The sequence below is a fragment of the Diaphorina citri genome, unplaced genomic scaffold (assembly GCF_000475195.1).
Source record: "Diaphorina citri unplaced genomic scaffold, Diaci psyllid genome assembly version 1.1 scaffold711, whole genome shotgun sequence".
Lineage (NCBI taxonomy): Eukaryota > Metazoa > Arthropoda > Insecta > Hemiptera > Psyllidae > Diaphorina > Diaphorina citri.
Genome location: NW_007378144.1, coordinates 71758 through 98251, shown reverse-complemented (window position 1 = coordinate 98251; position 26494 = coordinate 71758). Strand labels below are relative to the sequence as shown.

Here is a 26494-nt window from a genome sequence, read left to right as displayed (position 1 = left end):
CCAGTTAGGATTTGGACATGTACGAAGTATGGGAGACTTAAGTGATGTTTTTCCGGGATTAAGAATGACTAGGTGTATAGGTAGGTTGATTTAGAATGACTAGGTAGGTATGGTTGTATAAGGATACATAACTTGGGATACCGGCGAGTATATTGGTATTGGAACTTTTTCGGTTCAATTGTTTCCTCTTCAAGTTACACCCTAGGGGACGTGGATCAATCATCAATATTGGATTGACGGGGGGTAGATGCTCCAAATTATAGGCGGATATTTTTAGTAGGTAATACATTGAGTGGCCCCTGACTGCCCGAGGCTCCACCCGCACGAACGGAATATACGTACGCCTTATCCAACAATGAATATCTTATCGTCCCAAAATCAAAAAGAGGACAGCATAGTGAAAAGCCATACGTTCCGAGAACAAACCAGTGCAATCCACCAATCCAATGACAAACAGTAGTGGAAAACGATGACGAAACGCCACTTAAGAGGCTAGATTAGCTAATATTTGATCTTTAATTTTGATTTTGAAGATAAAAAATGCAATTTAATATCCAAAGAATGTACAATATTTCCATTCAATGGACGCATGAATTTACCTTTCAAAAACCCGCTTCTGCAATCAATCAATTCACTCGAATATGTGCTTCAAATTATGTGACCGCTGCTCTAGGTACATTTCATACCTATTGGCCTATTACCTATTACTTACATGGCATTACCAATTAGGATTTGGACATGTACGAAGTATGGGAGACTTAAGTGATGTTTTTCCGGGATTAAGAATGACTAGGTGTATAGGTAGTTCGATTTAGAATGACTATAGGTATATACCTAGGTAGGTATGGTTGTATAAGGATACATATGTAACTTGGGATACCGGCGAGTATATTGGTATTGGAACTTTTTCGGTTCAATTGTTTCCTCTTCGAGTTACACCCTAGGGGACGTGGATCAATCAATATTGGATTGACGGGGGGATGCTTATATTATAGGCGGATTTTTTTTTTAAATTGTTATACTTAGTAGGTAATAGGTATTTTTAGTAGATATTTTTAGTATACTTAGTAGGTAGGTAATAGTAATAGGTACATATTGAATGGCCCCTGACTGCCCGAGGCTCCAGACGTGGATCATCAAATATTGGATTGACGGGGGGATGCTTATATTATAGGCGGATTTTTTTTTTTTAATTGTTATACTTAGTAGGTACCTAATAGGTATTTTTAGTAGATATTTTTAGTATACTTAGTAGGTAATAGGTACATTGAGTGGCCCCTGACTGCCCGAGGCTCCACCCGCACGAACGGAATATACGTACGCCTTGTCCAACAATGAATATCTTATCGTCCCAAAATCAAAGAGAGGAGGACAGCATAGTGAAAAGCCATACGTTCCGAGAACAAACCAGTGCAATCCATCAATCCAATGACAAACAGTAGTGGAAAACGATGACGAAACACCACTTAAGAGGCTAGATTAGCTAATATTTGATCTTTAATTTTAATTTTGAAGATAAAAACCATCAATCCAATGACAAACAGTAGTGGAAAACGATGACGAAACGCCACTTAAGAGGCTAGATTAGCTAATATTTGATCTTTAATTTTAATTTTGAAGATAAAAAGATGCAATTTAATATCCAAAGAATTTACAATATTTCCATTCAATGGACGCATGAATTTACCTTTCAAAAACCCGCTTCTGCAATCAATCAATTCACTCGAATGTGTACTTCAAATTATGTGACCGCTGCTCTAGGTACATTCCTATTAGCCTATTACTTGGTCTTTTTGCAATAAGTAGAATTTAATCACTGTATCAGAATAATCAATCAGGAATCTAAACCAGTTTCGTCGGTATATCTCTTGCGCTAGAATAGAATGAAGAGGTTGATCCTAGACGAAGACCTGGCAGATTAATTGAAACCATCTTAATTCAATTGCGAAAACCGATGTGGTTTTTGTAAGTGATTTTTCTTGTCTGTAATACATATGTGTGTGAGTACGTGACATGAGACAAGCACGTGAATCTAGCAGAGCAATACCTATAGGATCTGTCCGTATAATCCATATATCAAGCAATAGCTTTTTTTTACTTTCCGATGTGGTTTTTGTAAGTGATTTTTCTTGTCTGTAATACATATGTGTGTGAGTACGTGACATGAGACAAGCACGTGAATCTAGCAGAGTAATACCTATAAGATCTGTCCGTATAATCCATATATCAAGCAATAGCTTTTTTTACTTTCTGGTTTTTGTAAGTGATTTTTCTTGTCTGTAATACATATGTGTGTGAGTACGTGACATGAGACAAGCACGTGAATCTAGCAGAGCAATATCTATAAGATCTGTCCGTATAATCCATATATCAAGCAATCGCTTTTTTTACTTTCCTTGTCCTATAGGAAGAAAAGTATTTAAGAGGAAGGAACTGTAACTATTGAATTGAAGACTTATCGTCCCGAAATCGAAGAGAGAAGGACAGAATAGGGTTCGTTCCGAGAACGAACCTTGTCTGTTTAGGATAAAGTTCGGGCGGAAATCGAAACCGTAACCTAGCGCTTACAAGGCAAGTGAGCTACCGTCCAAGCTAATTAGGTTGGCAATCAATAGCCTCAGTAGTGTCAAAATATGAACCCATGGCTCTCTTCTTAATAGGTGTCTTCTATACCCGTACATAATACCTATAGGGTCGAAAATTTCTTTACGAGGCTTATCCCAATTTTTCTTTACTTTCCTTATCCTATAGGAAGAAAAGTGTTCAAGAGGAAGGAACTGTAACTATTGAATTGAAGACTTATCGTCCCGAAATCGAAGAGACAAGGACAGAATAGGAAAAGCCAGAGACAAGGACAGAATAGGGTTCGTTCCGAGAACGAACCTTGTCTGTTTAGGATGAAGTTCGGGCGGAAATCGAAACCGTAACCTAGCGGTTACAAGGCAAGTGAGCTACCGTTCAAGCTGATTAGGTTGGCAATCAATAGCCTCAGTAGTGTCAAAGTATGAACCCATATAGCTCTCTTCTTAATAGGTGCCTTCTATACCTGTACATAATACCTATAGGGTCGAAAATTTCTTTACGAGGCCTATCCCAATTTTTTGGCCCCGCAGGGAACAAACCCGGGTCTCCCGCATACAAGGTGGTGACCACTACGCCATGGGACTACGAATTTGTGGTAAGAACTTGACCTATTCCCGGCATCGAAAGAAAACGATCATAAACGATAATATTCACAGAAGTTCCGTCGTATTTTTCTTAGACAAACATCACCGCATGACGCTTTTAGTTCCAAATCATTATGAACGCGTACTAAGCACCTATAACTGTAGAGGAAGACACCTATAACTAAATATACAAGAGAGCACCTATAGTTGTATAGGAGAGCACCTATACCTGTATAGGAAAGTGAAAGTGAAGAGTCTATCCGAAAGAGACGCGTAGGTAGGAGCAGGCGTGGATTTTCCGCGGAAAAACTGGTTTTTACCGTGGGGTATAGGTATAAGGCTTGGGAGATTTTCCGTAAAATAAAAATAATAATAATACCTAATAAAAGAATTTCCCATACAGTCGAATCGCTGATGAGATTCAAAGTAGGTAAACTCATTTTGCATTTGAAAAAAAAAAGAACTTCCCGAACGGACGTCCCTAGAAGAAATTGTCACAAGTTCAGATATTAACCATGTACATGTACAAAGTTGCTCAACTCCCATGATCTTTCGAGAACTGGTAGATTCGTTTCCTATCTCCTTTCGAGGCTCTAAATCTCTTAATCTCTTGTTGAATGGAAGTAGAGACCACTCCTGCTTAACATTAGGCTCGGTAAGGTGCTATACCAATATTAGAATGGTCTGAGTACGAGGCGCTAGACTCAGAATGTCTCACTTCATATCCCGCTGAGACCTCAGGTATTTTCTTGCCACTTTTTACACTGTTTACATTTTTTGTGTCTTTATTTATTTATTTTTTACGGGGACCCCACGCTCGTTAGGGCATAAGGGAAATGAAGAAGAGGAGGTTTTTTTTTCTAGCTACACTAGTTGCATTTTTGGTGCCTTTGTTTATTTTTAAGGGGTCCAACGTTACTGAACTCGTAGGTGTGACCACGAAGGTATTTGCACCAAGATATTTACTGACGGGCGTTTTAACCCCCTTTGGTGACAAGCTACCCGCCTACTCACATTAACCTCAACCAGCCTGAGTAGGGCCGGGAAAACAGCACGCGATTGTCCACATGATCACCCATCCGGATACCAACCACGTGCAACGTTGATTAACTTCAGTGATCCATAATTATTTTCACCTCAGTTGAGTTGTGTGTTTAAAAAGCCCTTTCCCATCCTACTCTAGAAAAAAAAAAAAAAATGAGTTTAAATGTCCTTTTCAGTCTCATTCAGCTAGCAGTAAACAAGATATTCCATTCTATTCCAGAACACGCATGGAAATGGCATTCACTGTGAATATTTTTTACCATCAAGTCATTTATTGTTATTTGCAAACAGTTTTCTCGATAATAATGTTATGTTAAATGTGTTCATAGCTCATTGTTAGTTCTCATTGCTATTGTAAGGTTGATTTCATATATTTATTTTCATCCTACGTTTCTACATCAATATTCATTCAGTTTTTCATAGCTACTTCAATATTAATTCTGTTTTTCATATCACAAATACTTCTCGCGGTATCCAATCAGAAGTCTTGAACGTGTTTGAACCAAAAGAAAGTGAGTGATGAGATGTGTATGGATCGTTTATTATGTTCATATTGATCGAAACTTACCATCATGTCGCTGGAAATTTCAATCAAACACATTGCGCTGGTATTTATCTTATTGAAAAATATACGCGTACAATGGATCTCTAGGTACTATGTATATTATTGGCTCTTGGTGCTACTCCTTTATTTATAGTACTACAATGGCTTAGCTACTGTATACCTAGGTAGTTTGTAGCGTGCTAGCGTGTATAGTTAGGTATCTAGGTGAAAGATGTGTACCTGCAAGGTAGTAATATTAATTGCATGCAATCCAACTAAAAATAAATAAAATATTAGCCTTTTTATAGGCGTTACCTGTATTTGTTTTAATCAAATTGATAAAAAATCATTGGTACATGAAAATAATAATAATCAGAAAATAACATTCGCCAAAACAAATTGGCGTTTGAGCTTTACTTCAATTCAAAGCCGAAGCAGACAACGTACATTTGCCTGTGCCGCCCGGGATTCGAAACCACAACCTTCGAATCAAGAGAAAACTGTGTTGACCAATCGATCACACAGTCTAGTCCAGTGTGTCAGTGGTCGTTTTCTACACCAGCTTGTTTTGATTCATTGGTACATGAAAATATTAATAATAATAATCAGAAAATAACATTCGCCAAAACAAATTGGCGTTCGAGCTTTACTTCAATACAAAGCCGAAACAGACAACGTACATTTGCCTGTGCCGCCCGGGATTCGAAACCACAACCTTCGAATCAAGAGACAACTGTGTTGACCACTCGATCACACAGTCTAGTCCAGTGTGTCAGTGGTCGTTTTCTACACCAGTTTGTTATATCCTATTCCCACACAAGTAAGCTGTACTTTTTCTTGACCACATCTCAATGGCTTTTCATCTTCCTCCTGCTCTGGATTGTATTCCCACACAAGTAAGCTGTACTTTTTCTTGACCACATCTCAATGGCTTTTCATCTTCCTCCTGCTCTGGATTGATTTCACTTTCACGCTCCAGTTTGAATTTCAAACCAAAGAATTGCTTCAAGTGCCTCAGGAACTGAACCCTGGAATAAATAAAATTAAATGAGGAATTTTAATTGTTTATATTTAAATGTCCCACTTTCATACAAATCGAATAACAGGACTACAATTAGACTCAAACCACCAACCTCTAGCTTTAGATATGAAGCCCACAAAAACTCATCAGTAAATTTTCTCTGTGTGTTGAGACCATTTTTTTATCAAAGCCTTCAAGAGTCATCCATCGTAAGGCAAACCAATTGCAAAATTCAGTTTAAAATTAATGTTGTTTGGTCAACTACAGTTTTCTTATGTGTAGATTCTGAGGGGCAAAGAAGCTTTGAAACTCACGTGTATGGGGACAAAGGTCCTATCAACAATTGGGACACATCTTTCTGATGAAGTGCCATGTAGAGACAGCCCAAGCTTTGGAATGATGAATCTACCATACCACCTGTAAACAAGGAAAAGACAACAACTGTTATTCTTAATGTTGTGTTTACTAATAGTTAATAGTGCTTATTTATACCCTCCTGTTACCAGAAAAGCATCTTGACCATTATACCGCTGGGGCAGATAAAACTGTCTGTCCTTCTATGATGCTCTGGATTGATTTCACTTTCATGCTCCAGTTTGAATTTCAAACCAAAGAATTGCTTCAAGTGCCTCAGGAACTGAACCCTGGAATAATTAAAATTAAATGAGGAATTTGAATTTTGTATATTTATATGTCCCACTTTCATACAAATCGAATAACAGGACTACAATTAGACTCAAACCACCAACCTCTAGCTCTAGATACGAAGCCCACAAAAACTCATCAGTAAATTCTCTCTGTGTGTTGAGACCAATTTTTTATCAAAGCCTTCAAGAGTCATCCATCGTAAGGTAAACCAATTGCAAAATTCAGTTTAAAAATTATTTTGTTTGGTCAACTATAGTTTTCTTATGTGTAGATTCTGAGGGGCAAAAAAGCTTTGAAACTCACGTGTATGGGGACAAAGGTCCTATCAACAATTGGGACACATCTTTCTGATGAAGTGCCATGTAGAGACAGCCCAAGCTTTGGAATGATGAATCTACCATACCACCTGTAAACAAGGAAAAGACAACAACTGTTATTCGTAATGTTGTGTTTACTAATAGTGTTAATAGTGCTTATTTATACCCTCCTGTTACCAGAAAAGCATCTTGACCATTATAACGCTGGGGCAGATAGAACTGTCTGTCCTTCTATGACAAGACAGCCCAAGCTTTGGAATGATGAATCTACCATACCACCTGTAAACAAGGAAAAGACAACAACTGTTATTCGTAATGTTGTGTTTAATAATAGTGCTATAAATACCCTCCAGAAAAGCATCTTGACCACTACACCGCTGGGGCAGATAGAACTGTCTGTCCTTCTATGACAGTCTAAATAAAGCACAGGTAAGCACAGGTAATAAAAGGTAGTAGGAACCTAACACTACTTACCTCTTGAAATTTCCTCCAGCAAATTATAAGCCAGTTGCTCGCCCAGAGTTTCAGGCACTGTTCTTGTAGCAGGAGGTGGTGGAGACACTGCATCTGCCGTTAGGACAACACCAGTGCTACTCTCTGCATAGATACTGCCCCCAAACCCTGGGGACTTGCCTGACTTGGGCCCTTTGCAGTGGTCAACGCTCAGGTACACATCTGGCAGGTAGGAGAGAAGAATGCCCTTGGCAGTGTCCACTATACGATTGGCAATAGCTGGAGAGACACGTAGAGCAAACACTGTCCCGCGAATCCTCTTGATTTTACCCATGTCTTTGCTCTATAGAAATTAAAAAAGAAAAAAAAATACATTTATTTTCATGAAAAACTAAATACATAAAAAATAAATTTCTACAGCAACAGTCAAACTTTGACAAACAGACTTGCTAAAAAAAAAAAAAAAGTTTCCAGAAAACTTTCAAGCTTACCTGAACAGGTTTAATAGATTTAATGATTGGGCAGTTGAAATAGATTTCCCCTCCTCCTTCAGGTTCCATACCCCTCTTCTTAATGATAAGTTCAATACCAGGATCAACAACCAGGAATTGTTTCAACACAGGCAGTCCACCAGCTTTGAAGGAATCCACTGATGGATCTTTCTAAAGGTTTATAAAAATAAATAAAATAACATTAGTAAGTCAAATGCGTTCGTAAATACAATAAATTGGTACTTGGACAATTTAAAATTAAATTGAAATCAAGGCAGAGGATGACCCTGACTGAACTACATAAATCAAATAGTGTAATACTCCGGATGTCAATCATACACTGAAATGAAGAGGAAGACTTCTGATAGAAGAGCATGGAGAACTACAAACCAATCTCAAGATTGGTAGTTATGATGATGAATTAAAAAATAATACTAAATAGTGATGTCTCCTAAGATTTTTCTAAAAAAAAAAATGCAAGTACCTGTCTACAGTCCACTGTGTAATAGTTAGCTTTAATAGAAACCTCAAGGAAACATAAAATATACTTACTTGATTGTTGGTAACTCCTCTCATAACTATTTGCAATCCTTTTTTACAGAATGGGGCCAATGCAAGACACACTTCCAGGTAGTAACCAATTCCTCTTTCCTTGCAGCATTCATGCTGTATCAAGCCACCCACTAGAATACCAGGTTGAAATACCAATGTGGTTCCAGTCTCATTTACTTCAAGGGTGGTTCCATTTGTTAATTTGTCAATGAGCCTCAGCAAGTTGACTTCATATTCTGGGAAGGGATTTTAAAATAAAATAAATTAAAAAAAAAAAAAAAAGGTTTATAATTTCTGTACAGTGTGCATGATGCAAAACCGTGCAATTTATTGTTTGGTCTGATCATAAGGAAGTTTGTAGCATGTGACATAATGTAACACTTGTTTCACAGCTACAAAATATAAAGGCAATGAAACACTCATATTTTCAAGACACTTCAATTTGTTCTTTGTAACTATGTGCATGAACCTTATGCATCTATGCCTTGTCCATTATCATTTTAACCTCATCACACTTTTAAACGGTTGGTATAATGGGACTTTTTAGTCTTAGCTGATAGTATAAATAAGGTATATTAAATGAAATAAATGTAAAAGCAGTTTGTGTTATTATGTCACAACTTTGGTGCTCACTGCAGCATTGTAGGATTTTCCCAATATCTCAATAACATAACAGCCAATGTTTACCTACCATGCTGGCACCAGTTGCTATGCACCTTTATGTCATAGCTACTCATTAATTTTCCTCACGAGGCTGAGTGGGCCCCACAACAGCCAGTCACAGAATCAATCATTTGCATGATACAAATTTCTTGACCCTGCTGGGAATTAAACCCGGGTCTCCCGCATGCAAGGCAAGCGCAGTGACCACTACGCCATGGGAGCTGACAAATGAAATAGGTAAATTAATAACACATCAAATGCAATAGAGGAAAAAGTACATTTTATTTGATTAGAAGATCAAGGGATATTGTCTACTTATGTACCAGGCTAAAATCTTACCTTTAAGTCCTGGCCATTAATTTTCCTCACGAGGCTGAGTGGGCCCCACAACAGCCAGTCACAGAATCAATCATTTGCATGATACAAATTTCTTGACCCTGCCAGGAATTAAACCCGGGTCTCCCGCATGCAAGGCAAGCGCAGTGACCACTACGCCATGGGAGCTGACAAATGAAATAAATTAATAACACATCAAATGCAATAGAGGAAAAAGTACATTTTGTTTGATTAGAAGATCAAGGGATATTGTCTACTTATGTACCAGGCTAAAATGAGAGCTGTCTAAGGTCTTTTTAAACCACTTGTTTTTTATTTATTTTTTCCTCAGACATTTTTTCTAGATACGTAACTTGTTCATTTGTTTACAAATAGGTAAAATAGAAAGTCTTATAGCTACAATATTATTAATACTTTTTCTTTAATAATGAGTTTTTTCTTCTATTTGGTGTTTTAACACTCGTGTCCTTCACGCCAGTTTCTTTTATTCCAGATGTAGACCTTGGTAGAAAGTCCACTCATGTTATCTTATTTAACTTAAGTAGTCTAGCTATTGCCAGTCACGTTTCTTTCCCTTTATTAACTCGTACGTTCCTAATTTTAAGTAATATTATTATCAAACTTATTATTTATTTTTTACCTTTGACAATATTTTAGTTTTAAAATTGAAAAATAAAACGGAGAATTTTATCTTGATACTGATTTTTTAATCCCTATTCTCCAGCCCTTTCCGGAGAAATGACTTGATAGCACATCACATAGCAGTACCTTTCCTGTGCACTGTCACCCTCAACCAAAAAATAAAGTAAATGAAGAATATATATTAGAGGATTAATTCGTGGAAAAAAAATGTCCTCAGCCAATAGATATAGGTAGGTATCCACCTGCAATATAGCTATGCGCTATGCAATCAAGTAAATCGAGACATAATTTTCTTCGAAAGAAAATTGATAAAATTATAGTTGTAGGTCTTCGCAGAGTGTACGAAAAAAGAAATTAAATTACCGGCAAACTTGATAAAATTACATAGTGCACGAAGAGCAAGCAGCTAAATAGAGATTATAGGTAATAAGTACCTACATAGATATTTACCTTTGTATATGGAATCGATTTTAGACAAGGGTTAAGGAGGGGAGGTTTTATTGAAGAGGGGTCGCTGAAGAGGAAAAGAGGGGTCACTGGCGCTACGCAGCCTCGGAAATTTTTTGCTAAATCCCCTCACCCTCCCACATTCCCTCCAAAAATTGTGGCAGTGTCTCAGTAGAAGCATTTCTCAAATCTCTTTCTAGACACTTTGCCATTTCTTTTCGTTTTTGTTTATTGAAAAAAATGTTTCGTAATTTCTCCACTAGATGTCATCATGTTTGTTGAATTTCCACATTTTACCCCCACTCCTGACACAGAGTGAAGATCAAGTTGACGCCGCATCAATGTGGCACCTTTGGATTGTTAGTACTGCTTGGGTTAGAAGAGCCTGTGGAAGAGGAATCCGAACTTGTTACTACTATCAAGAGAGCCATTCTACATATGAAGGTAATTTACTAGTTATGATTGTTATGTAAGGTTAGTACCAGCCAGAATAGTTAGCTTGGTTGGTAGTGCGTCTGCCTTAGGTCTGTTTTTCATTCCGACGTGGGTGCAATGCGAACCCGACATGAAGTGATGCGTGTTTTTCATTCCACTTCCCCTACTTCAGTGTCAATGCTGTGTCTTTAATCCCTGATGGAAGTCTCGAGTAGCTTCAGGTTCTGCCATATTGTAATTGTATTGAGGGAAATGAAAAAAATGTTTCGTAATTTCTCCACTAGATGTCATCATGTTTGTTGAATTTCCACATTTTACCCCCACTCCTGACACAGAGTGAAGATCAAGTTGACGCCGCATCAATGTGGCATAGGAATGAAAAACAGACCTCTTGTAAGCACTAGGCTGTGGTATTTTATCCTCAAGGGATGAAGTTTGTTTTTGGAACAGCTAATTTTCTCTTATGCAAACAGCTGATTTTCTCCTATCCTTCCTTCTCTCTTTGATTTTGGGATGATAAGACCTTAGCAGTTACAGTTCTCCTTATCCAACCTCTTTAAAAAAAATGTTAGTACCTAGTTATTTGTAACTTTCATGGTCTACAAAACAGTCGTAACCAGTAGTGAAGTCATGTTGAATACAAATGGCTCACTAAATTTAAGCAATGTTGCATATGGTTAGTACCTGGATTGGTGACCATCTAGGTAACTCTCTACTGCTGGCTTTTCCTGACCTGACTCAGGCTTGTTGAGGTTAATTGCAGTAGGATGATAGCTGGTTGTCAAATAGTAGGTAAAACTCCCTGTCAAGAAAGACCAACAAGGTGCTGCACAAAGTCATGTTGAATACAAATGGCTCACTAAATTTAAGCAATGATGCATATGGTTAGTACCTGGATTGGTGACCATCTAGGTAACTCTCCACTGCTGGCTTTTCCTGACCTGACTCAGGCTTGTTGAGGTTAATTGCAGTAGGATGATAGCTGGTTGTCAAATGGTAGGTAAAACTCCCTGTCAAGAAAGACCAACAAGGTGCTGCACATAAGTTTTAAGTCTTGCTAGTGTTGAAACTTTCTAATCAAACAATGACCCATTTTGTATCCCACAAAAAGCTCTCAACTGTTTTGTTCATGTGTGCTCACAATTTAGGATGATAGCTGGTTGTCAAATGGTAGGTAAAACTCCCTGTCAAGAAAGACCATCAAGGTGCTGCACATAAGTCTTAAGTCTTGCTAATGTTGAAACTCTCTAATCAAACAATGACCCATTTTGTATCCCACAAAAAGCTCTCAACTGTTTTGTTCATGTGTGCTCACAATTGTGATTTGACTTTAAGCATATTTTCACCTATGAGTGTTATAAAAAGGGGGGAGAAATAGGCTAGGTATGACTGAAATCCATATAATGAGAAAACACCTTTGTTTCTTTTATCCAGAAAGATGAATATGAAAAGGCCGAGAAAATGTTGCATGTGGCCTTGAAGATGGCTCAGGAGCTCCAAAATCAAGATGGTATCACTTATGTTTATGATGTGATGGCCAACCTAGCATTAACCCAGAAACAATATGACAAAGCAGAGAAACTTTTCACTGAAGTAATGAAGAGGTTAATGAGCAATGGAGTCAAGGAAAATGATAACAAGGTGCTGCACATAAGTCTCAAGTTGGCCAAGATTGCTCAAGAAAAAACAGACCTCAGGTAAGAATATGTTCAGAGTAAGGAAAATCATTCATTTTAGGTTTATTAATAAACCCTAATTTTAACCTACCTACAAAAATGAGATTTTTTTTTTATGCCAATTTATTATTTCAAAAACCTATATTTATGATACTTTTTTACCAGTGAAAATAATATTTTCCTCTTAAGTTCTTCAAGATTTGTTAAAATATCCAAAGCATGGTCAGTCAACATCTGAAGTTTAAAGGTAAGTAATTTTATTTTTTACAAGGAGACAATCATAGATCCATTCTATGCAAAAGCAACAATAGCCCTATCTCAGTACCTAAAGAACTACCAAATAAATTGATGTAATCTGGAGATGTCCGTGAATAATAATCTGTCTTTAAATGTTTAATTTCAATATTTGATGATTTTGAACAATCCTAATGGTATTTACATATCTTTAAAGTTGGTACTTTTTACCATTATAAGAAAACCTAAGAATAATAATCTGTCTTTAAATGTTTAATTTCAATATTTGATGATTTTGAACAATCCTAATGGTATTTACATATCTTTAAAGTTGGTACCTTTTACCATTATAAGAAAACCAGTCAAGGAAAATGATAACAAGGTGCTGCACATAAGTCTCAAGTTGGCCAAGATTGCTCAAGAAAAAACAGACCTCAGGTAAGAATATTTTCAGAGTAAGGAAAATCATTCATTTTAGGTTTATTAATAAACATAAACCCTAATTTTAACCTACCTACAAAAATGAGATTTTTTTTTCTTTTATGCCAATTTATTATTTCAAAAACCTATATTTATGATACTTTTTTACCAGTGAAAATAATATTTTCCTCTTAAGTTCTTCAAGATTTGTTAAAATATCCAAAGCATGGTCAGTCAACATCTGAAGTTTAAAGGTAAGTAATTTTATTTTTTACAAGGAGACAATCAAAGATCCATTCTATGCTAAAGCAACAATAGCCCTATCTCAGTACCTAAAGAACTACCAAATAAATAAAATTGATGTAATCTGGAGATGTCTGTGAATTGGAACAAAATGGGTACTAAATGATGGGCTTTGGTACAAATTCGCAGCAAAAGTTGTGGTGCTAACTTCACGCACAATGAAATACAAAAGCAAAGCAAGGTTTTTTTTTTATTTTCATAAACAAATTTAGAAAGCTACCTATATTTCTAATTAAAAAAAAAAAATAAATGAGTAAAGTAGAGGGAAAAAAGGCATACAGTAGGTATAATAAGTTCATTATTATTATTATTAAAAATCTTTTATTTAGCTCCAAAACTACTCCACTGAACCCATTACCTACTCCAATAAGATCTCATTGAAATTGTCCAATATTTCACAGCTAAAAAAATAATTTCAAGGGGTAACAAATTTGTAGGGCCCGGCCGGTTGTCGTAAAGAAATACGAAAATTTCTACAATGATGGAAATTTTTCCAAAAATCCCTAAAAGTCACTAAAAAAAATCAAAAATCCCTAAAAATTCGACGAAAAAGTCCCTAGACCCTAGATGCTCAAAAAAGTCTCAAGAGACCTTCAAAAGTCCCTAAATCTAGGGTCAAAATCCCCAATATGGTCACACTGTTGAACAATTTTTTTTTTTTTTCATAAATTTATTTTAAAAGGGGCACGACTTCGGTTGTCATTAGCCCAAATTGACCAGATACAAAAGATTGAAAATGTACAAATGTAGTAAAATGGTCACAGTTGACAGCTCTCTTTCCTACTTTCCTTCACAAGTACACAACACATTCACAAACACAACAAACACACATGTTGACGAAATTTGAAATTCAAAAATTTCCCGCTACAAAAAGTAGGATGTGAACATAGCAACTGATCACTGATCAGAAAAATGATCACATAAAAAAAATCGGCTGTGAAAAATCGGTTTCGGACATCGTGTGAATGAATCTTATGGTAGAATTCGTGATGCAACAAGAGGATTTGCAACTTCACACCTATCATATTTTTGATAAGGGATTTTCCAAATTTTTCATTTCCTATTTTCCTCGATTCCTCGTTCGTGTGAATGAATCTTATGGTAGAATTCGTGATGCAACAAGAGGATTTGCAACTTCACACCTATCATATTTTTGATAAGGGATTTTCGTTTTCCAAATTTTTCATTTCCTTTTTTCCTCGCCCGTGTGTTCACACTTTTCACGTTTTCCTGTTGTCTCCACCTTTTTAAATGCTTTTACATCAGTATCAAATGGAGATTGTGATTTCTTTACAAAACAAGTGCAGTGATTTAAGTCCAAAACTACTCATGCTATGAGAAATCCTGTATGAAATAGAGGCTAAAAACCCTCGTCTCCAAAAACCTTTGCAGTCACACAGTAACGTTAATATATTAGACAAAGAGAACCGTGGCCTTATAGTTAAGTAATAAGTGTAATAACCAGAGAAGTTCAGAATATGGCACTTAGTTTTCCAAAATATGGTACTAAAAAACATGGCAATATGGCACTTATTTTGGGAAAATATGGCATTTATTTGTTCAAAACATGGCAAAATAAGCAATTTGTTCAAGAATCTGAGGCAACTATTTTACATTTTTCCTTGGAACGTCAAATAAAAATTGAATTTTCAAAAGCCTGTCAGAATATTATACTTTTTTCCAAGAAGAAAGAAAAATGTGGAGTAGAACATATTTTATGTTACAAAAAAAAAAAATTCATTCATATTTGAGAACATACATAATTCATAAAGAAACTGGTGGAAAATCTCCGAGCTCCCATTATTAACAACAAACAAAAGAACGAACTCGAGATACTTGTATCCACTTCACTTTCTATACTTTTCCTTTTTTTTCCAAGTCAAGAGCTTTTTTCGTTTTTAATTTTCGTAAAAGCTATAATTTCACTGCAGTTAGGTAGAAGATACCTATAAAATAATAATGAAAAAAATTGTAGGTAGCTTCTTTACTGAGACTTCTTCCTTTGACAGGGGCGAGGTCATTATTGAAAAAAAAAATCCTGAAAAATTACGAAATATGAAAAATAGGTAATGAAATTATGTGTACCCAAAGTACTCGTAATGTAAAGTCTTCATTTCAAGTCCAATGGATGTTTAGGTATTCCATATTTTCTACTGTGTATTAGGATTAGGTTAAATTTACTCCCATGACAAAATAGGAAATATGTATTAAACTTTGAATTCAAAGATTGATGGTTCGGTTGATATTGGGGTAAGGAAAGGTTTTTATGACTTACGTTAACCATGTAGTTCTTATTTTATTTATTTTAAATTGAATTTTCTTCGTTCTTAACTTGTTTTTATACGTTGGAAATGTGTACTTCAAATTTACAATATATTTTTAGTACTTAATACTTTCCACTAGAAAAAGGTCGAAGGACATAAGGTAACATCAGAGGAGCGAGTGAGTAGCCGCCCTTTGTGAAAAATAATCCGATGAGTATTTTAAAGTATGAAAGCATAGGCATGTCATTTACCATACATTGTTCTAGTCATTTTGTTATTGAAATTTCAAGTATTTGTAACTGTTGTAGTTGGAGAAGGGTGAGAGCTGTCTAAGGTCTTTTTAAACCACTTGTTTTTTATTTATTTTTTCCTCAGACATTTTTTCTAGATACGTAACTTGTTCATTTGTTTACAAATAGGTAAAATAGAAAGTCTTATAGCTACAATATTATTAATACTTTTTCTTTAATAATGAGTTTTTTCTTCTATTTGGTGTTTTAACACTCGTGTCCTTCACGCCAGTTTCTTTTATTCCAGATGTAGACCTTGGTAGAAAGTCCACTCATGTTATCTTATTTAACTTAAGTAGTCTAGCTATTGCCAGTCACGTTTCTTTCCCTATATTAACTCGTACGTTCCTAATTTTAAGTAATATTATTATCAAACTTATTATTTATTTTTTACCTTTGACAATATTTTAGTTTTAAAATTGAAAAATAAAACGGAGAATTTTATCTTGATACTGATTTTTTAATCCCTATTCTCCAGCCCTTTCCGGAGAAATGACTTGATAGCACATCACATAGCAGTACCTTTCCTGTGCACTGTCACCCTCAACCAAAAAATAAAGTAAATGAAGAATATATATTAGAGGATTAATTCGTGGAAAAAAAATGTCCTCAGCCAATAGATATAGGTAGGTATCCACCTGCAATATAGCTATGCGCTATGCAATCAAGTAAATCGAGACATAATTTTCTTCGAAAGAAAATTGATAAAATTATAGTTGTAGGTCTTCGCAGAGTGTACGAAAAAAGAAATTAAATTACCGGCAAACTTGATAAAATTACATAGTGCACGAAGAGCAAGCAGCTAAATAGAGATTATAGGTAATAAGTACCTACATAGATATTTACCTTTGTATATGGAATCGATTTTAGACAAGGGTTAAGGAGGGGAGGTTTTATTGAAGAGGGGTCGCTGAAGAGGAAAAGAGGGGTCACTGGCGCTACGCAGCCTCGGAAATTTTTTGCTAAATCCCCTCACCCTCCCACATTCCCTCCAAAAATTGTGGCAGTGTCTCAGTAGAAGCATTTCTCAAATCTCTTTCTAGACACTTTGCCATTTCTTTTCGTTTTTGTTTATTTATCTCTTCTGTTTACAAAGGCTTTAGAAAATGACATGAAAATGCGTTACAAACATTTGAATTATAAAGACACTTAATTATCGTTTGTAAAAATAATAAAAAATCATTGAAAATTAAATAGTTAGTTCTCTTCATTTATGGCATATCCTTTTTCCATATCAAAATATTTATTACGTTCGTCTTTATTTATTTGAAAATTAAATAGTTAGTTCTCTTCATTTATGGCATATCCTTTTTCCATATCAAAATATTTATTACGTTCGTCTTTATTTATTTTTAAATTATAATATTATTTCATCTGGTCATTGTTGAAAAAACGTTAAATTTCATGATAATTAACCTACTAGTTTCCTAATTTTTTATAATATTATTTCATCTGGTCATTGTTGAAAAAACGTTAAATTTCATGATAATTAACCTACTAGTTTCCTAATTTTTGTGTGTGTGTGATTTTTGGGTTATCCAATAGTATTTTATCAACAAACTAATTTTTATCATATCATAATGTATCAAATGTGATGTTTTTAGTGATGTTGTGTTCTAAATTATCTATTTTGTTTTAAATATACCTTCCTACTGGATTTATTTAAAGGTAACAGTTTGTCTATTACATAACTATAAATTCATGTTTTGTAATACTAATAGCTAGATAATTTAATACTTTAAGACCTTTAAGTTTGTCCTATCTGTTTGTCTAACCATGTGTTTTCAAACTCATTATTATTTCTTGATCTTGAATTCTTAATGGAGAAATAGGTAGTATATAATTATGTAATATGTATAGATTTATTTTGTTGAAATTTAGACAACATAAAAAAAACACCATCCCTGTATTTGTCAGCCCTGTACACTGGCGACTATAAGAGAGATGAAAATTAAATAAATGGCGAAATGGTTTATCTCAAGAATTCAAAAGCTAATGTAAATATTATTTGTGGGTGACGCCAAGATGTTTTTCTTCTTGAGTCGTGGTGGGAATTTTAATTGAATTCCCTCTTGAAGCTGAAGAGTTTAATTGGAATTCTCTTGAAAAAGATGGCACTGGAGCAATGGAACATTCCAACTTTATTTCAAAATTTTGAATTATAATAATAATTTTGGTATTTATCATGACATAACTTTTCTTTTGTTCTTCCATTACCCACTCGAGAATGGCATAACCAATATGCATGCCCTTTTTCATAGTAGGAACTTTGGCTTTTTAATTGATTTTTAGATATGTAGGTAGTAGATAGGCGACAGTTTTCAGTGTAATATTTTTGAATTGTCAAAGTCAAAAACCCTTTGGAACTTGCTTTTTCTGATGAAAAAGAGGTTGCTTTTTGAACTAGCTTTTTCCAATATGGGTAGGGGTAGGGGACTACCTACATCACATCTCTGTCCAGTGAAAGCCTGGACAGAGATGTGATGACAACACACACTGTATATAAAGCCTTCACAAACTTGAGCTCTTTTCTACCCCTTCCTTTCCTCTTTTAAATGTAATGGGTTTTTAAAATGCTGTTTGGAGCGTATTACCTATATGTCAAACATACTCACGTAGGTAGAACTCGCATTAAATGGAGCTTTTCATAATACTCAGTGAGCTTTCCTCGTCTCCTAATGCTTTTAATGAGAACGAAGTGAAGAGTAACAGAAATTAGGTCCAATAAAAAAGCGAACTTTACTACCTATAAACATTTTTAAGCTCGGCCTTCCGTGACTTCATTATTTGTCCACTCGGTCTATTGAATATTTTACAAAACAAACTAACCAATGAATAAAATGTGTTTTGACTTGTAATTTATCATTCCTCAATCCTTATATTTACATATCTAAATACATACATGTATTGCTGTGTAAATTACGAGTATATCTCTATGGCGTATGGCTCAAGGGTTTTGTGGAAATACTCAGTCCCAAGAGCTGACCAACATGTCTTGGGAATAAAACTTTATTGTCCTTCATGAAATAGAAACAGTAAACTATACTACGAAACCCCAGAAAAATTTATTATTAATCAATTTCTAAAATCTACAACAAAAGGACAATGAAGTGTTTAAGTAAAGTAAGCAAATTAAAAAAAAAGTTCTAAAGCTGGGCTGGGAAATTCGGTTCAGTTTGTTCCCAATAAGCTAACATTTTATAGAGGTGTTCCCAATAAGCTAACATTTTATAGAGGTGTTCCCAATAAGCTAACATTTTATAGAGGTGTTCCCAATAAGCTAACATTTTCCTTTCAGGAAACTGACCATTGACCACTGAAAAATACACCTTATTTGTTTAAGTGGAAACGGACCATGCAGATCGACAAAGGCTGACCTTTTTTAATGGCATTTTTTTGTGCGCTAAATTTGATTTTTTTTTTCTTGGATTTTGCATAGGAATGTTCTCTTTTATTCAGGAAACTGACCATTGACCACTGAAAAATACACCTTATTTGTTTAAGTGGAAACGGACCATGCAGATCGACAAAGGCTGACCTTTTATAATGGCATTTTTTTGTGCGCTAAATTTGATTTTTTTTTTTTTTCTTGGATTTTGCATAGGAATGTTCTCTTTTAGGGTACGTACGTACAAGGGTCGGAACCACCCTTTCATTCAGAACATAAATCGCACTGTAAATTATGAAGTACGAGTATACAAATAGACTAAACCTACATATTGCATGCTGCATACAAAAGATAGTAAAACTTGCACGCAATTCTTGCCCGGGGTTGTCTGGTATTATTATTCATCATTATTAGTGTCACTATTAGTATTTTTTCTATTTCATTTATGTCATACCTTTCTATATCTGTTATTTTTATTAAATAATAAAAATAAATGAATTGAAAAATACACAAAAAGCCCACTCCGAGGCTTAAGTGTAGGGGGAAATAGCCCTAACGGATGGGTTGAGCTTCTACGAACGAATGGTATATGCCTCCGGTTAAGAGCGCTAACTCTCGATCTGTAAGCTCGAGATTCGAATTGGTATTGGTATAAGTAGGGTCATCGGCTTTAATTAAACGCCCTTGGTCACTGCGTCCTGGCTAGATCCGGCCAGGGCGAAAATTTCCTCACTCTTTTTTGGACATTACTTCTCCCCCCCCCCTTTATTTAATGTGGCAAAATTCTCCAAAAGAAGCTCGTCCACCCAACCACAAATTTTGTCGAATAGTTTACGTAGCTACTCGGCATTGATTTCATGCACTCCACTGCCTTTGAGTACGTAAAATTTCTTCCATTAGGCATTTTTTCTCCTCACGAAATTTTGAAAGTGTTCAAGAGTCCTTTATTTCTCTCTTTTTTCATATTTTTTTCGAAGCTAACTTGTTTTTCTTTTCCTATATTTATGATACTTTTTTACCAGTGAAAATAATATTTTCCTCTTAAGTTCTTCAAGATTTGTTAAAATATCCAAAGCATGGTCAGTCAACATCTGAAGTTTAAAGGTAAGTAATTTTATTTTTTACAAGGAGACAATCAAAGATCCATTCTATGCTAAAGCAACAATAGCCCTATCTCAGTACCTAAAGAACTACCAAATAAATAAAATTGATGTAATCTGGAGATGTCTGTGAATAATAATCTGTCTTTAAATGTTTAATTTCAATATTTGATGATTTTGAACAATCCTAATGGTATTTACTTACATATCTTTAAAGTTGGTACCTTTTACCATTATAAGAAAACCTAAATAGGTACTTCATTTTACTGTGATTTTCAAGTCAGATGTATCAGATCTTTCCTTTATTATATGTGTCTTACTTGAGAGCCAGAACACTCCAGTCCAAATTAACACACCCTTATGTGCCCCAACCTGCTTTCAGAAAAGCACAAATCGGATATGAATTCTGTTTGTCTCATCTGAACAAAAAACTCGAGGAGGGAGCTCAAGATCGCGACACACGAGAGTTATGTGCCATGACAAATGACTGGTATGCACGGCTACTGCTCAAAGAGGGCAGGTATGATGATGCTTTTATTCATTTCAAACGGGCATACAAACTGTGCAAGCTGATACATGGCGAGGTTCACGAACATGTAGTTCAACTTCTTAATGACATGGGAACCATCAGCTATCATCGGGGAAACACAGAAAAGACAATCAAGTATCTGGAGAAAGCTGTACGGATAGGAAAACACTTGCCTGAAATGGATGAGCTTGCTATGATTCTCATCAATTTTGGACATGTGTATATGAAGCTAATAAAGTTTTATTCCCAAGACATGTTGGTCAGCTCTTGGGACTGAGTATTTCCACAAAACCCTTGAGCCATACGCCATAGAGATATAATTTACACAGCAATACATGTATGTATTTAGATATGTAAATATAAGGATTGAGGAATGATAAATTACAAGTCAAAACACATTTTATTCATCACCTAATAAATAAATACGTACATACAAAACATCTGTATGGATTATGTTCGTAACTAATAAATAATATAAGGAATGACTTATACAGGATTATGATTTTTTACACAGAAACAAAATATTACAGATTATTCATGCTTTTTTTCATGCTCCATATCCCCATAGAGGATTCATGATCGGGAATCGATTCCGTGGTTCTCAGTTTCTCAATGAACAGATCCACTATTTGTTCGAGACTATTCGCTTCCAGATCCAACATGACACAACCATTTAGTAGAAGACTACGGAGTTCGAATAGGGAATGCAAGGACAAGGTCGCCACGTGAGGTTTTGACCATCGGTTGCCCCCCTCTTCCACGTCCTCTTCGAACTTGATCCAACTGAAATAATATATAATCGAAAGTAAATGAGACATCTCCTCTAATTAATCTTGCTTTGCACATTGCATACTCAAAAGTTACAGGGCGTTTATAAAAATCCTAACCAAAATGAACAAGACAAACCATAGATTAGGTAAGGGCATAAACTAAACCTTCTACGGTTGGAATCATCAGATTATTAATTTATTATTATTTTTTTTTTTGTGCTTTATCAATTTAGCCATTGAAAACAGTTAGATCACGGGTTTGATTCCCTCCCGGGGAGGACTCTATCCTAAACAGATAATGCTCGCTTTCTCTCTAGGATTTCGGGACGATAAGACCTAAAAACAAACTTACCGGGCTGTTTCTTTCCACTCCATCTCCTCTCCATTTCGTACCAACTCCTCCATTTCACTGAACAATGGATGTGCATGGTGACTAGCATCATCCACGTCTTCTCCCAATATGAACTGAACTCGCTGTGATGGAGGTGTTACTGAAAGTGGAGAAAAATTGAGCTTTTCAGATATTTTCTACCCCTTAATTATGTAGTAGCTATACATAGCTAGCTTAGGAAGGGATTGTCCTATTATAACGGGACTCTCACCCACGAGAAGTTAGATAAGCCTCAGAAATGTTAATAATTGGAATTGTCTTTTTCTTTGTGTTACGTCTTTCCTAGAATGAGACCAGATCGATCATCTTGGGTACTTTTAAATCTTCAATTCAATGGTGTTCAAACTGACAAATTCTCTCAAAATTATTCACAATTTTCAAATGAAAACTTCTTCCACAAAATTTTGAATGGCAACATTACACAACATAATGATCGTTGTTTGAATTCGATCATATCAAACCATAAGAGGAAAGCACATAAGGAAGTCTCAGGAATGAAAAACTTTCGCATTTCCCGAACATCAGAAAAATAATCCCCAAAACAAAGTCTTGTCAAGTTTCGGAACTCAGATCCGAAACCTTAGAGCGTTTCGAAACCTGGGATCCGGAGCCCTGAAAAGTTTCATTTTTCCCATCACTAAATCAGATTGCTCAATCCTTAAACATTAAGAGTTAAACTTAAACCGAGTTTACACTCTTGTGGTCCTGGCCATAGGAAAGCTTTTACTTACTCTCTATTTCGTGTTCATTGTAGGACTGAAGGACATTGTGAGTAGCCCGCGGGTCCCTAGGAGGGGGATCCTCATTTTCCGAGGATAAATCCATTGCTACGCTCTAACTCATATCTGTGAACAAAACGGATACAGTATTAGAAGAATTTCTGAAACATGTAACGGAATTAATTCAATAGGTACTCTAACGAATTGAGACATTCAGGATTATCTTAGTAGGAAAAATTCGATATTGAAACAATAAAATAAGCAAGATGGATAACCTTATCCATTCATAGAATACACAAGTTACTACATATTAGCTTAGAAGTAAAACCCTGTTGTAAAATAAATAAATTCAAGTAAATAATTCACTACTGTACAGGCATGCATGCATAACGGAGATAGTGGGAAATGAAAGAAGGATGAATAAATGAAAGGAAGTGGAAAATAATAACGCTCATAAAAAAGACCAGACGAGTTGGCAGTTGTTGTGGGTAATAATTAGGTACCCAACTACCTACAATGGGAAAAGAGAACCAGACATATCCACTAATTTATCTTATGTTGCACATTGCATACTCAAATAGTTACTCGGCGTTCATACAAAATGAAACAAGACTGCTCGTACTGTGTAGTGTAGAAAGATAAGTACATACTTAGTGCTGTTTGCTATAGTGGGTGTAGGGTGTCATGCTATGGCTTACTAACTTACTATCATGCAAAGTTTTACTTTTATCTTTTTAGTTTAGACTCTAGACTAGACTTGGTCCCATGAGTGTCCCTACGAACTACGATTATGTATTTCAAAACAAAATAAATAGTTATTTAGTACTCTTGTGGTCCTGGCCATAGGAAAGCTTTTACTTACTCTCTATTTCGTGTTCATTGTAGGACTGAAGGACATTGTGAGTAGCCCGCGGGTCCCTAGGAGGGGGATCCTCATTTTCCGAGGATAAATCCATTGCTACGCTCTAACTCATATCTGTGAACAAAACGGATACAGTATTAGAAGAATTTCTGAAACATGTAACGGAATTAATTCAATAGGTACTCTAACGAATTGAGACATTCAGGATTATCTTAGTAGGAAAAATTCGATATTGAAACAATAAAATAAGCAAGATGGATAACATTATCCATTCATAGAATACACAAGTTACTACATATTAGCTTAGAAGTAAAACCCTGTTGTAAAATAAATAAATTCAAGTAAATAATTCACTACTGTACAGGCATGCATGCATAACGGAGATAGTGGGAAATGAAAGAAGGATGAATAAATGAAAGGAAGTGGAAAATAATAACGCTCATAAAAAAGACCAGACGAGTTGGCAGTTGTTGTGGGTAATAATTAGGTACCCAACTACCTACAATGGGAAAAGAGAACCAGACATATCCACTAATTTATCTTATGTTGCACATTGCATACTCAAATAGTTACTCGGCGTTCATACAAAATGAAACAAGACTGCTCGTACTGTGTAGTGTAGAAAGATAAGTACATACTTAGTGCTGTTTGCTATAGTGGGTGTAGGGTGTCATGCTATGGCTTACTAACTTACTATCATGCAAAGTTTTACTTTTATCTTTTTAGTTTAGACTCTAGACTAGACTTGGTCCCATGAGTGTCCCTACGAACTACGATTATGTATTTCAAAACAAAATAAATAGTTATTTAGTGTTTAGTTTTAGGCAGCCTAAGTAGTGAAAAATAGGTAACTTGGGTAATATGAGTTTTATGGCAAGTTGTACCTAAAAATAGCTAGAATTCCAGTTTCTAATGTTTCGTTAGAAAACTTTTCTCACACGAACTTTCGGTTCTGATTTGGGGAAGGAAAAGTTTTTCATACAGGGTGGTCAATTTAAAAAATTGAAGATATTAGCAAAGTAGATAATCTCTCTTTTAAGTTCCAATCTATTTTTCAAGTGATTGTTTTCCAGCACACCCAGTATAAGGGGGAGTGGGGTACAGTGAGACGATTTTTTTTATTCGATTTTTTTTAACTGTGTGACTGCAAAGGTTTTTGGAGACGAGGGTTTTTAGCCTCTATTTGGCGACAAGCTAATTAACTCCTTACATTATCCCCACTCAGTCTGAATGGGGCCAGGAAAAACCAGCAGCACGCAATTGCCCAGATGGTTCATCACTTAATCAGTCCATTGGGGCAGTTAAAAATCTAGGAGCACCAAAACATTTGAACATACAATGGGTCGTTATGTACAAACACACACCAGTCTCACTATGCAGGAATGGCTCTCCCCAGCTCTTCCAAACACACCTTACCCTCTCTTGTTTGTTGTTAATAATGGGAGCTCGGAGATTTTCCACCAGTTTCTTTATGAATTATGTATGTTCTCAAATATGAATGAATTTTTTTTTGTAACATGAAACATGTTCTACTCCACATTTTTCTTTTTTCTTGAAAATTCTGACAGGCACCTCCCCCTCTCTCCCTGTTTCAGTTATTACACTTATTACTTAGCTATAAGGCCACGGTTCTCTTTGTCTAATATATTAACGTTACTGTGTGACTGCAAAGGTTTTTGGAGACGAGGGTTTTTAGCCTCTATTTGGCGACAAGCTAATTAACTCCTTACATTACCCCCACTCATTCTGAATGGGGCCAGGAAAAACCAGCAGCACGCAATTGCCCAGATGGTTCATCACTTAACCAGTCCATTGGGGCAGTTAAAAATCTAGGAGCACCAAAACATTTGAACATACAATATGTACAAACACACACCAGTCTCACTATGCAGGAATGGCTCTCCCCAGCTCTTCCAAACACACCTTACCTTCTCTCCCTTTGGATTGTTAGTACTGCTTGGGTTAGAAGAGCCTGTGGAAGAGGAATCCGAACTTGTTACTACTATCAAGAGAGCCATTCTACACATGAAGGTAATTTACTAGTTATGATTGTTATGTAAGGTTAGTACCAGCCAGAATAGTTAGCTTGGTTGGTAGTGCATCTGCCTTGGGTCTGTTTTTCATTCCAACGTGGGTGCAATGCGAACCCGACGTGAAGTGATGCATGTTTTCCATTCCACTTCCCCTATTTCAGTGTCAATGCTGCGTCTTAAATCCCTGTCAAGAGAGCCATTCTACACATGAAGGTAATTTACTAGTTATGATTGTTATGTAAGGTTAGTACCAGCCAGAATAGTTAGCTTGGTTGTTGGTAGTGTGTCTGCCTTAGGTCTGTTTTTCATTCCAACGTGGCTGCAATGCGAACCCGACGTGAAGTGATGCATGTTTTTCATTCCACTTCCCCTACTTCAGTGTCAATGCTGCATCTTAAATCCCTGATGCTAATTACCTATCTGTTTGTCTAACCATGTGTTTTCAAACTCATTATTATTTCTTGATCTTGAATTCTTAATGGAGAAATAGGTAGTATGTAATTACATATGTATAGATTTATTTTGTTGAAATTTAGACAACATAAAAAAAAACACCATCCCTGTATTTGTCAGCCCTGTACACATTGAAAAAAATGTTTCGTAATTTCTCCACTAGATGTCATCATGTTTGTTGAATTTCCACATTTTACCCCCACTCCTGACACAGAGTGAACATCAAGTTGACGCCGCATCAATGTGGTGTAGGAATGAAAAACAGACCTCTTGTAAGCACTAGGCTGTGGTATTTTAGATCG

The 26494-nt window shown here is 35.7% G+C and overlaps 4 protein-coding genes and 1 long non-coding RNA gene across 5 annotated transcripts in view; 2 read left to right on the top strand and 3 right to left on the bottom strand.

Moving 5' to 3' along the window:
• Positions 1–5333: 5333 nt before the first annotated feature.
• On the bottom strand, positions 5334–9758 carry LOC103511403 (RNA 3'-terminal phosphate cyclase-like protein). Its single transcript, XM_026825171.1, has 8 exons — positions 9710–9758; positions 9240–9248; positions 8238–8473; positions 7686–7856; positions 7216–7537; positions 6728–6830; positions 6340–6420; positions 5334–5626 (listed from the first exon to the last, which is right to left on the bottom strand). The coding sequence occupies exons 1-8, from the start codon at positions 9756–9758 to the stop codon at positions 5542–5544; spliced, it is 1056 nt and encodes a 351-aa protein (XP_026680972.1). The 3' UTR covers positions 5334–5541.
• Positions 9759–10133: 375 nt separating this feature from the next.
• On the top strand, positions 10134–21241 carry LOC103511402 (tetratricopeptide repeat protein 19 homolog, mitochondrial). Its single transcript, XM_008476126.1, has 4 exons — positions 10134–10150; positions 10640–10769; positions 12195–12457; positions 20818–21241. Exons 1-4 carry the CDS (start codon positions 10134–10136, stop codon positions 21239–21241), a joined length of 834 nt encoding a protein of 277 aa, XP_008474348.1.
• LOC113468343 lies at positions 15435–17861 on the bottom strand. The gene is made up of 2 exons (XR_003392127.1): positions 17442–17861; positions 15435–17363 (listed from the first exon to the last, which is right to left on the bottom strand). It is a non-coding gene; the product is annotated as an uncharacterized LOC113468343 (long non-coding RNA).
• Positions 21242–21488: 247 nt separating the features above from the next.
• Positions 21489–25724, bottom strand: LOC103511401 (sodium bicarbonate cotransporter 3-like). Its single transcript, XM_026825170.1, has 3 exons — positions 25635–25724; positions 22087–22262; positions 21489–21747 (listed from the first exon to the last, which is right to left on the bottom strand). Exons 1-3 carry the CDS (start codon positions 25722–25724, stop codon positions 21489–21491), a joined length of 525 nt encoding a protein of 174 aa, XP_026680971.1.
• A 7-nt stretch (positions 25725–25731) lies between these two features.
• LOC113468339 overlaps positions 25732–26494 on the top strand; it is a 2837-nt gene continuing 2074 nt past the window's right edge. The window contains exons 1-2 of the mRNA XM_026825169.1: positions 25732–25737; positions 25901–25952. Coding sequence (XP_026680970.1) covers positions 25732–25737; positions 25901–25952 — 58 coding nt within the window. The remainder of the gene's footprint in view (positions 25738–25900; positions 25953–26494) is intronic.

Excerpts from the sequence above, each read along its gene's own strand:
- LOC103511403 (XM_026825171.1), bottom strand. The coding sequence starts at position 9,758 with ATGAGTGGACTTTCTACCAAGGTCTACATCTGGAATAAAAGAAACTGG. Across the intron at positions 7,538-7,685 it reads AATCTATTAAACCTGTTCAG|AGCAAAGACATGGGTAAAAT; the intron begins GTAAGCTTGAAA and ends TAATTTCTATAG. Across the intron at positions 6,421-6,727 it reads GGACCTTTGTCCCCATACAC|GGTTCAGTTCCTGAGGCACT; the intron begins GTGAGTTTCAAA and ends TAATTATTCCAG.
- LOC103511402 (XM_008476126.1), top strand. Across the intron at positions 10,770-12,194 it reads GAGCCATTCTACATATGAAG|AAAGATGAATATGAAAAGGC; the intron begins GTAATTTACTAG and ends TCTTTTATCCAG. Across the intron at positions 12,458-20,817 it reads CAAGAAAAAACAGACCTCAG|AAAAGCACAAATCGGATATG; the intron begins GTAAGAATATGT and ends ACCTGCTTTCAG.
- LOC103511401 (XM_026825170.1), bottom strand. The coding sequence starts at position 25,724 with ATGGCTCTCTTGATAGTAGTAACAAGTTCGGATTCCTCTTCCACAGGC. Across the intron at positions 22,263-25,634 it reads ACAATCCAAAGGGAGAGAAG|AAAATATCTGAAAAGCTCAA; the intron begins GTAAGGTGTGTT and ends ATTAAGGGGTAG. Across the intron at positions 21,748-22,086 it reads GAGTGGAAAGAAACAGCCCG|TTGGATCAAGTTCGAAGAGG; the intron begins GTAAGTTTGTTT and ends ATATTATTTCAG.